Source organism: Mesoplodon mirus (genome assembly GCF_964341445.2).
Source record: "Mesoplodon mirus genome assembly, chromosome: 3".
NCBI classification, from domain to species: Eukaryota; Metazoa; Chordata; class Mammalia; order Artiodactyla; family Ziphiidae; genus Mesoplodon; species Mesoplodon mirus.
In genome coordinates this window covers 171,050,799-171,062,970 of record NC_138978.1, presented here as the reverse complement: position 1 = coordinate 171,062,970, position 12,172 = coordinate 171,050,799, and the positions used below count along the sequence as shown (strand labels likewise).

The 12,172-nt window shown below is 38.1% G+C and overlaps 1 protein-coding gene across 2 annotated transcripts in view; it reads left to right on the top strand.

Moving 5' to 3' along the window:
• PRRX1 (paired related homeobox 1) overlaps positions 1 to 11,835 on the top strand; it is a 75,069-nt gene extending 63,234 nt beyond the window's left edge. Inside the window, exons 4-5 of one of the 2 annotated variants that reach the window (XM_082614690.1) lie at positions 2,483 to 2,554; positions 8,274 to 8,375. In XM_082614690.1, the coding sequence (XP_082470816.1) occupies positions 2,483 to 2,537 (55 nt within the window). In that variant the 3' untranslated portion in view covers positions 2,538 to 2,554; positions 8,274 to 8,375. Of the gene's footprint in view, positions 1 to 2,482; positions 2,555 to 8,273 lie in introns of both variants that reach the window. The other variant, XM_082614689.1, reaches the window with a different exon arrangement.
• Positions 11,836 to 12,172: the final 337 nt, after the last annotated feature.

Here is a 12,172-nt window from a genome sequence, read left to right as displayed (position 1 = left end):
TATTGCTCTCAGACATAGTATGCTTTGCTGATTTCAAAAGATTAGTCATATCTGTGTGTCCTATTTAAAATTTAGACTCCTCTCCCATAGGATTTACTAAAAACATATTTTGAAGACCATCGTGAAATCATATATTCTTCTTTAATATTTTAAATAAGTGGAAGACTGCTTTGTTTTTCAGATAAATATTGATAGTTCATAGACTCATTAAATGGCTTGGGAAATGGATGTGGATCAGAGCTTGATGTTTCAAGGTCTCTGGTTTGAATTTGGTCACAACCAGGAAGTTCAGCTCCTTTTTCTTCCTGGATCCTAGTGAGGAAGTTTTCATACCAGCTGTAATAACCCAGATGGCTGTCACGTGGTCCTTACCAGTGAGAGGCGGAGGGCAGTACACTGCATGGGCAGGGATGAAATCTTCCCTGAATTAATGGCTAGATTACCTGGACCTCAGCAGAAGTTCAGATCCTGTGCCTGCATTATACATACTATGTATATGGGCATCTAATTGAAATTATTATGCAATTTATGTGTGCTATTTGGGGAAGTGTTCTATTTTACTTTGAATGATTATGTAGAAATACTAGATACACTTTAAAAAACACTCATAATTCTACCATCTTGAGATAATTAGTGTTTATTTTTGCAATTAGAGTTCAGTATTTCATATAGTATAGACTTAGTATAAATACTATTTTGTATTCTGCTCCTTTCACTTAAAAATCATATAACCTAGTACTTCTTACTCAATTCATGGTATACTTTTATATCATTTCTCTCTTAGCCACAGAGTTTGTAAAAAATAATTAAAAATTTCATAGAATCTGATTGTTCATATTCTGTATGAAGAATAAATTAATCTCCAGATTTAAGTAGAAAAATGATGGTTTAAGCAGTAATTTAATCAATAGTAATGTTTTTTGACCCAGTGTTGACTGAAGTGTTTACATTTTGATTAATTTCTAAAAGTGGCACAAAGCTATTTTGTTTCTTAGAGATTTTTCTGCTATGTTTAGAACCAAAATACATTATGATTTCACATTTTGAAGCTTGGTAGGAAATATAAGTCTTGTTAAGGAAATATAAAAGAAAACCAAGTGATGAAGAGCAAAGGAAATGATAGACCTTGTGTGTTATGGAAAATTAACTTGCTATTTCTGTTGGTACTATTATGTCAAATTAGTTGTCTCACATGTGACATTCATTAAAAGGCATTTCTCTTGGTTAATCTTTGGATGCTCCTGTGTGGCAGCTCTGTCCTTGATCTGGTTCCAAAGAACAGACCCAACACTTGCCCAAGTTTAAGACTTCAGCAAGCAGAATTAGAGCCAGGGCTCATGAGCCCTGTTTCTGTCCAAAGTATTAGGCCACATAACCATATTTTCATTCAAATTAAATCTTACACGATATTGAAAATAGTAAATAGTATAAGACTAGGAAACTACGTAAACATGCCTGTTTGATTCAGGGTTTGTCTCAGATCTGTGAAGCATGCCTGCAACTGAGGTCCGCATTCTGGGGTGTGCGGGTAACCCCTGGGATGAGTGAGGCAGCTTGGTCACGCAACCCAGGGACAGTGGAGTAGACAGTTTTGCCAGAGAGGACAGTTTGCTCACTTCCACAGCAAACTGGAAGAAGACAGGAGGAAACCAAGACTCAAAGCAGAGAGCGTGCATATGGTCAGAATTATGGGATGGGAAACAGCCAACATACTTTTTTCTGGGTGTCTTTTATATCTAGAGTGGTGGCTGTATAATTTATCATCCAAACGGGGACACTTCTGAAGTAAAAGGGGAGTGCTATTAATAATGACACTAGGACAACAGGCATAAACTGGGATTGTCCCTGGCAAACTGAGACTTATAGGTCACTCTGTTTATAGCATGTCATGACCTCCTTCATTCCCTCGAGGGTGTTAGAGGTGATGATATCAGGTAGGCAACTGAGTCACCAGAAGGAACAAAGCATTCCTTAACAGGACACTACTGTCCTGGCAGGTGTCTTCTTTATCTACCCCTAGACAGTTGAAAGAAGCTTGTCTTTGGCACACATGCTCACTGCTTAGCTAAGAACTGTTTCCTTATGCAAATGAAAGCACACACAAGCACTAGAGTTATTTAAGACTCATTACCTTGTACTGCTCTGCCTCTCGGGTAGCAGTGATTTACCAAGTCCTGGACTTTTGACTGTTGTTTTAGATGAAGTAGTCAAGAAACCTTTCTGCAGAGACATCCCTTCCTATGAAAGATAGATAAAGAATGGCCTAGCTCTGCAGTGTTGGTCTGGAGTGCCATTTCCAGAGGGAGGGCTGGGCTTCAAAGAAAACTAATGACAAGTGAAAGAGAGGCCAGCGATCCTTATCCACAATTTCCCTCCCCCCACCTTCTCCTCCTCCTCCCCTCATTTGATCGTGGTCACGGTGCTGCCTGACATCTGCTGAACGCATTTGGCTCATTTCTCCCTTTCACACTTTCAAAAATAGATCCTCGTCCCTCCCAAGATGTTGTTTACACGAGGGGCTTCATAACGGATTCTAACGGAAGACACTGAAAAGGTAACTTGTCAGAGGGGGAAGAGGGCGGCTGCTGGGGGTAGGGTTTCAATGGGAATTAAGTATATTCAAGAAAGTGGGGCTTAACAGTCCTAGAAATGAAAGCAGTGAGGTCCTCAAGTGGGGAACACCATTGGAAACCAAAACTGCAAGAAAATACGTCCATAGAGTTAGGAGTAGTCTGATAGCCTAGAGCAGGGCTCTGCAAAGATTACTGGGCGTATGAATCACCTGGAATCATGGTACGATGCAGAATGAGATTCAGTAAGTCTGGGGCAGGACCTGGGAAATGTACCTCTAACATGCTCCCATGTGATGCCCATGCTGTTGACACTTGGTACATACCTTGAATAGTGAGGTTTTAGAGGAGATGGGACAGAGGTCAGAACTATGTTCTTGTTCTGGCTCTTGCTGTTCTTCAGGCCAGTTGGGTCCTGAATCTCTTATGTAACCTTGTATCTAAGCTTGAGCTAGTAGTAGTTTCCCTATTATATATCACACACGGGCGTTTGGAACCTACGGTGAAGCAATGTGCATTTCAAAGAGAGAAACAAAAATCATTGAGACAACAGAAAGATGCAAGTCTTCATATATAAAACATTTCTAGAAAGAAATGTTTAAAATGGTGGAAGCATCACTGAACATGCAGTGCAAACTGAAGGCTTGGTAATGAAATATGGCCCAAATGTGTCCACTTTAAGAGCTAAATGTACATTTAAAAAAATCAACTTCTGAGTTTTAAAAACAGAAGTTGGAAATGATTATTTAAATCACAAAAAAGATCACTTCCAAAAGGATTTATCGGGTCTCTCTTTAAAAGTAAAATTTCCCTAGGAAAACTCATATTGAATTTTCTTAGATGAAGCAAGTATACCCCTGCTGTTCTTGCATTGACAAAAGAACAAACCAAAGAGATGATCTCCAACCTCTACACGTCACAGAGTCATGAAAACCTCAAGCTCTACAGCCTTTCAAAAAATCCCAAGCTGGGAAGCCTTAGGATCTCAGGAGGACACATAGACTTCTTGGGCTGACAGATCTGTCTTTGGGGTGAAATTTTCCATAGCTTGTCATCATTTGTCCCAAAGGGCCAAATAGAAAACAAAGTTAGAGTTGAAAACTGAGTCAGGTAGTATTTTTCCCCCAGCTCTCCTCAATTGTTTAGTGATTTGTGGGATTTACACTCTGGGTGATTAGAAAGCAGAGGGGGAGACGGTCATAAGTTTCCTGGCTTTAAAACCATACCATGTATAGTATTTTCCATACTTCCTTGGTGTTTGGCAGTCATTTTAACACACTATCCCTCACGACAACCTCTCAAGGTAGGTTGAAATTATCAAAAATGATTTGTCCCCAGTGAAAACAGAACTCTAACCCTGCTGGTGGTTAGCATTCTGCTGTCTGTGGCTGGGCTCCATCTGTTAGGAATCTCCAAATAAGGAGAGGGAAAAATTTCAAGCTTACTTAAATGTGTCAGCTCTGTGCAAGTCCCAGAGCAGATTTGCTGAATCAACAGATAGGATACAAGTATTTCTTTTTCATCTCTAATTCCTCAATGCCCTGTACACAGCAATGTCGTTTCTTGGTCACAGACACACAGAATTTTACATTCTTCAAAACTAAATAGAAATATTGCTTTGGCCAAACCCTATAAGCCCAGTCTTAGTACTCATCTCATGTCTGCATCCTGTTAGAGGAATAGGCAGAAGGCAAGACCAATGGACAGGCTCTCTACTTGTTGGAAAGCAGGCTCTTGGCGTTATCATGTGCTTAATAAATTTTACCTAGTTTCAACCTCATCTTTTTAGCCCAGGAAGCTTAATCCTGTTTAGGAAGGAGAGGTCATTTTACATGGTGCGAATGGCCCCATTAATTTGGTTGAAAACAGCTTATTAACCTCATTGGTTTCTGTCTTGTGAGAAAACATTTCAGGGGTCTCGTTCTTTTCCTAACACAGAGCTTTAGAAGTTTTGGTGACATGGAAAACAGGTGGTCATGAACAATCTTTCAGATTGACAGCCACTCAAGGCTCTCTTGCATCTGTTGTCACTTTTGGAAGTGGGTCCTCTCCATCATACTTCTAATGTCTTTTTAAAGCATGACTAAGCTGCTCTTGGATTAATTTTGTCTTTTCTGACCTGTAACATGTCTTGCTTATTACTGGTATGTCAAAGGACTGGTCCCTATTTGCCTAAATGGTAGTTTTAGTTTAAGTTGAGAAACTAGATTCATGTCAAACTACTGGAGGGAAAACATACTCATTTTCTTTAGTGTGTGCACACAATATCACTTTAGCCTCTACCTATAAAGTTATGTACTCTAAATGTTTGTTTAGAGGCTGTGAATTAAGATGGTCTCTGTTCTTTTATCCTATTTCTTATGGCTATGCGATGCTGAAATAAGTTAGACCGATTTTTGAAAGTTTATAGCTTTCCTAAACGTTTATAGAGTGAAAATCTTATCACTTATCAAGTGTATAGGATATTGCAAAACTCATTCATTAATATCAACTGCTTTTTTATTCTCACATCCCTCTAACTTAAGAGCTACATATAAGTCATTGTCATGGTCTCACTAACACAGTGGTGTCCTTAGAACACCACCACAGTACAATTAGACAAGGGTGCTGTTCTCAACTCTGCAAACACAGGTGGCTATTTAAGGAAAAATGTCTCAGTGAAAATCCAATCTCCTGTGTAAAATATAACTCTAATTTCATTAATTTGGTTTTGAGATGGGAAGTGGATCAACATTCATCTCATCTGGGTTATTAACATCTGGCCTGCGTTAGAGAATCTCAGTATTTCCAAGATATGTATTACTATACTAAGTCTTCAGACTAGAAAACCAGATGATACTAGCAAATTATGAAGTAACTGCAGCAAAATGGTTATATAATAGATAAAACTGAAATCGCAAATACAGTAGACATTTCTAGAAAACAGTAACAGCATCTTCAGTAAACTAATTCTCCATGGTTCTAATTCCCTTTGTCTGCTAAGGAAAGTGGCCACACCTTTGATCATCACAAAAAGAGAGAATCTCTATTAAATAGGACTTTGCTTGTCCAGAATCTCAAAGGATGGAAAACATATCCCCCAAGAAACTGGGCCAAATGCGTAAAAGCACAATACTCCATGACAATCTACAGTTTGCCATCAGAGAATTTTTTTTTCTTTCTGCTCTCTCATGAAGTTTTAGCCTCCTGTTTTCAGAAGCCATTTAATTTTATTCTCAGTACTTAAATAATACAGATAACTCAAAATCTCAGCTTCTCTCCTATGCATTTAAAATTGTACTATGTACCATCTTTAGGACTTAATTCTCTCACAGAAATCTGGCTGAGAAAGGCTGAATTGGTTGATGTCATAATCTATAACTTAGGTACATTTCCCAAATCCAATTATCTTTTTCTTAGCTACTTAGATCTTTTATTTCTTTGAAATCTTAGATTTCAGTATATCCTAGAAATTTCTTGAGTATGGGATTTATGGATTTGCATATATTTCTGGTAGGGTCTTGAATGGAAGCATGTAATTCATACAGAACTTAAATGATAATATGTATATGGGTTTTGAAAATAAATGAGACTTCTTGGTATATTGTAACAAAGAAAAAAACTTGTCCCATTTTAACAGGTTGTTCTGATTATTTAACTCACTCCTAATTGAAACCTACATGAATTGGGACTCCTTCTATCTTTGTCTTTTGGTAGACAGTAGTAGAAGTAATAGTCTATTCTATAAGTCTAACCTGCAGCAAAATTTTTTCACTTTTTACTGTTAAAAGCTATTTATGGTGGATTAAGAATATGCAATCATCAGTCTTGCTTTTGTCATGTCCCTTTTGATTTTGCACATTCGATTAAGATAGCAAAATTGACGGGAAGGACTGGTTCCTTAAAATAAAAGCATGTTGGTAAAATATTTTTAGAAATCATCACTCACAGCAGGATGACAGAGATCACTGATATTGAGCAGGAATCTGTTTAATCATACAATATCTAGATATTTGTCAGTTACTTATCTATTCATTAAATACTTGAATGCCAAATATGTGCTAGACATGGTGCTAGTTCTACCTGGGGACACAGTGGTGAACAAGGCAGATGTGGTATCTCATCTATGGGGCTTATAGTATGAGGAATTAAAATAAGTCCTAAAAGGAAAAGTACAGGGTGCTATAGATAAATCTAACTTTGTGTAGACAGTTAAGATCATGCACCCAGAAATGAGTAAGAGTGAAACACACAACAATGAAATAGAAGAGTGTAGGGTTATTTTGGAACCCTTCTGAGTCTTCTGCCTGCCATAGGACACAACCATAGACACTCACACTCACACACATACCAGTGTTATAAGGGTCTTAAATTAAGGATTACATTTCTGGGAAGACCTAATTATACTTTTTAACCCGATTTTCCTGGGTTAATTGCTAGTAACTGAGCTGAAATAGGCTATTGTGAGTCTTGACTATTAAGTTTTGACTGTAAATCTTGACTATGTGGTGTCCCAAAGAAGTATTAATGATACAGTCTCTCTATTTGTAGAGTAGCTTTAGTTTTTTCTTTCTGGTCTGTCACTTGATCCCCAGAACCACAAACTCCTGTGCGGCTGACAAAATTGCACAGGAATGCAGGAACCAGAAGAGCACATGTCATTCCATTTATAAGTCTATCTCATTCCAGCCCTCAGTTGAAAGGTATTTTGCTAATCTTAGAAATAACTAGGAACATTTTCATTGAATTTAAATGAGTTCCCTTATAGCTGTTTAGTATCAAGTAATGGATAATTTGCATCCAAGTCTAAGAAACCTTTACTTTTCCTTTAAAAGAAATTCATGGATACAATTAATAGAAAACCACCAATTACAAATTTCTGCCCAGTGGTATTCCTAGGTCTTAATTACAGTCTCTGACAATGAAAAACAACTTAGGGTTTTTCTCAGTAATAAGAACAGTCAGAAACAGTTACCTCTGAGGTCAGGAATACTGAAACTGGAGCATTTGCTAGTTTATCTAAGAGATTTAAACATTTCCAAAATAACTGACCCAAAAGACAGTGTAAGCTGCTCAAGTACTTTTGAGTAAGTTATAAAATAAAGGCCAATTGGAATGGAAACCTCTTGATTTGGCAGTGCTTGGTACTATCCACCAGTGGATCAACAAAGGCAGAGAAGTCATCTTAGATTATTTAACTGGTTCTCCAAGTACGCTATTTAATATGGTATTCAGTGATTATCTAAAATATGTTAGGATTAATGTCAGCTACCTAGAATGAGGAATGAAAAATGCCCCTTAGTTTCTTTGCAAATGCCTCCTTCTCTTCCTCCTCACTCCCACAAGCTGGTGATGTAGGCAGGACAAGATTAAACACTGTTTTAACTGGTCAACTGATGAAACACCTGTTATCCACCATAAGCAGCTTTCTTCTCTCACCCCAGAAATAAATAATTACTCACTGTATCCAACACAGAAAATACTTTTCCCCTCATCTTGTTCCATGCTCCACTGTTTTTCCCTGCCCTTCAAAACACTGCCACCCTTTTCCAAGGGCCTTAGACTAATGGAATCTGGGGCTGTAAGGGACCTCAGAGGTCATGTAGTCCAACCCACCTGCCCCTACCTGCCCCCATCCTGAGACTTGTACCCATCTGGGGCAGACTTGCAGCTTTATGAAACTAATGCCTGTTATTCTCCCTGCTCTCTCCTTTGTCCCTACAGCGCCATGGCTACTTATTCTGCCACATGTGCCAACAATAGCCCTGCACAGGGCATCAACATGGCCAACAGCATTGCCAACCTGAGACTGAAGGCCAAGGAATATAGTTTACAGAGGAACCAGGTGCCAACAGTCAACTGAGGAAAAAAAATAATTAAACAGGCCTAAGAAGAAATCAAAAACCATAAGACACCTATCCTGCTCTGTCATTTCTACATCTGCTGGAAAAAAATAAAAACAAACAAACAAACAAACAAACACAGAACTAAACTATTGGGACCATGGCAGAGAAAAGCAGGAGAGGAGCAAAATGAAAATTAGTTAACAAATGTTCCTCCTCCCTCTGGGATACCATCACCACTTGTTTCTGTGTGTGTTAATTTTGTTTTTCCTTCTATTCATATGCTTTGCTTGATATACTCTGAGCTTCTTCAGTTAAGTTCAGCCCACCCACCCCCATGATTGTATGGGTTTTAAAAGAATCTACAGCAGCCAAAGAAACCATATATGTATATATATTCAGAATAATTGCCTATAGTCTCCTCATTGACCTGTTTGAACCTCAGTGTCTTACACTATCCTTCTTCCTAGTTCTCTGTACAGAAGCTCTAGGAACTTCTGAAAAGCCAAAGTCTTTCTAAAGAATCTGTGCCAGACATAATTCCCTTTCTCATTGTCTCCATCTCTGTTGGTCATGGTAAGCTTGTTCCATCAGCTACTGGAAAGAAAAAGCAATTGTATACAACATCTGGTCACTGGCCTGTCTGATCCAGTGTGATTGGCTATGTCTGGCTAATTCTAAGTTCTAGATCTAAGCTCTAGATTTAAGCTCTAAACTATAGAGGATAATATTACCATCACTACCACCCCTCACCCCATCCAATCAATCAGCCATCCTAAGTTAAAGATATTTGTTTTTTCTTGAATGATTTGCTGTCATAGGCTATTTGATAGAAGACATATTTTTCACTTGAGAGAGGGAGAGACATTTCTCTAGGAAAACAAATACTAAGTTGTGAAAGGCATGGCCTATATCTTTTTGGTGCCTTAAGGGTAGTCAGATGCACACTTATATATATACTGTATATATTTATATATTATATATATATAAAATATTCTTGCAAGCTTGAGTTTGCAGTTTCTCAAACACTACAAAGAGCAAATTTCACACCATCACCAGTGTCTTTATTTCTACAGTGATAAGACTTTTTATTAGGGATCTCATTTCCTTTCTTTCTCTACACAAAATTCTCATTATGGCCACAGAGCAATTGATAGGGCAGCTGTTTGAAAACAGGTCTAATTTTCACATTAGGGTTTTAAATAAATTAGAAACTATTTGAGGCTATGAAAATGTCCTTGAGTTTGGCACCTGAACTCTGGTGGAATGCTGATACATTCTGATCTATCACGGGAATTACACTTAGAAGAGGGAAAGCCGTTTCGTCATCTGTCCTTTTTCCACTCAACAGAAATCTGAAACATACGTCTTTAAGTGGAATACTTAAAGGTTTATCTAAATTCTAAAAATTTAAAAGTCAATTGTGGGCTATTTTTATCTTCTAATATATTGAAATAAAGTTTTGTGTCTAGGGCTGGGAGCCAGGACTGACCTTTTCTTTGTTTCTTTGTTTCCACCCGTGCTTCTGTAATTTGTCAGGTAAACTTGACCAAACCATGTTACCATGCTGTGCCTTGGTTTACCTTTTTTTGTAAAATGGGTTTAACAATACCTACCTCACAGGGGTGTTGTGAGGCTCTCATCATTTGCTTCTTCATTCTTTCCTGTATTCTCTGTATGTCCAGCGCTTTGTAGCCATGGGAGGAAAGGGAATATAAAAGTATACCATGTTAATAGAAGGCTGCTGTACCCAGAAGCCTTGTTTTCTAGCAAGGAAATGCTACCTTGCTGTAAATACTTATAACCTTGTATTTGGAAAGGAGAAATAGGCTTATATTTGCAGACCTCTCAAAAAATCACATCATTTGACCAAAGAATAATTTAAGACACACAGAACAGACATATCTTTGACTTATGTTTTCATCCTGACCAACTTGGATTTCTAATAATTTTTATCAGTAATTTGAAAAGGTTTAGATTGATTTTGGTCAAATATGCCAACTCTGAGTGACAGGCAAGGATTTGGGATTTAAGATGCACTTTCAGTACAGATTTGTTATTTTCCCTGGCATATCAGATTAAGCTAATGGTGGTATTTTTTTCAGTCAAACAGCCACCAATCTGAAAATGTATTTCCTGTGTTGATTTTGAACTTCTTTTATTAAGAAAGAAGCCCATCTTACGCATTTTGCTTTCATCAGCTGATTCCCTCTTCTTTTAACATACTATTAAAACATTTCTTGGGCCTCCCTGGTGGCGCAGTGGTTGAGAGTCCGCCTGCCGATGCAGGGGACACGGGTTCGTGCCCCGATCCGGGAAGATCCCACATGCCGCGGAGAGGCTAGGCCCGTGAGCCATGGCCACTGAGCCTGCGCGTCCGGAGCCTGTGCTCCGCAACGGGAGAGGCCACAACAGTGAGAGGCCCGCATACCGCAAAAAAAAAAAAAAAAAAAAAAACCATTTCTTACTGAATGGTTTATGTAGGCTGGTTGAACAACACACATTACTTGCTTCCTAAAGTATTCTTCAACTAATTCTTTTGTCCCACTAGTTGCTGCAGATTATCAAGTTTCAAAGGAACAGTGTATCCTAACAGATTAAAACATTCTTTGTGAAATGAGTACAGTCCAAGAAATTGGTGAACTTTTGGAGTTTGGGGAGAACAGCTAAAAGAGGATTTGGGTTATATAGTGCAGGGAAGAGATATCATAGGTGAAAAGATTTTGCTAAAAAGGGGGAAATCTTAGAAGAGGGAGTAAAGAGATAGAGGATCATGTAAAACAAGGTCATTTGAAACTTGCATCCTGATATTCATTTCCAGTGGTGAAGAGAAAAGCCTGAACCCATAACCCCAGTGCTGGATGAAATTAGGCAATTTTACCCAACACCTGGGCAAGTGCTGTCCAGGAATATCATAGAGTAACCAATGCCGTCCGCCACAGGAGCTTTTATTGCTAGTGAATCAATACCACAGACATCTCTTATGTAAGCATCTGATGGAGAAATGTACACAGGGTACAAGCACTCATTTTGTTCATTCATTATTGATTTAAAAAATAGAAGTTTGATATGTGATTTGGAGAAGTAGCCTTCCGGCTCCTAAACCAGGTGTCAACAGAGGGCCTCAGGGACACAAAATTCAAAGGCATATCCCTATTCCTTATCATCTATACCCAGATAACAGATGAATACATACAAACTATCTGTCTGTGTCCCCAGTCCCCCCCCCACACACACAAACAAGGCGCTGATTTGTAGGGTACTTGGCAGGTTAAATCAAGCAGGAAGAAGTGACCGGATAAAAAAGGGAATGACATTTAGGGTATAAAGATCTCATAAGAAATGTAATATGTAAATTATATCTTGCTTTATGATGTAAAATATACATTGTTTGCGCTAGAATAGAAATGATTCCTTTTCAATAAAAAGAAAGAAGGATACTACTATGCTGAGTCTGCTGGTTCTTTTCTCTTTGACCTTCAAAAACACATCTGCCAAGATCTAAGATTGCACTCAGAAAAGAGTGAAGGTAAGAGGGATTTACGAACAAGAGAACTTTTATCAGAGTGTAATAATATTTTCTAAAAAAGGGAAATAATCTATTCTCACAAACAAAGACAAATGGTGGGAGAAAGGGGACTTTTTTAGTATAATGGATAAGTGTAAAGTGGATCTTTTAGGAGAGTTTTGCTATTTTTCATCCACATCTTTAATATCCACAATAACAGATATCATTAGACAAAACAGGTTTTATATAAAGCACAGCCTTTTCTTTTAGAA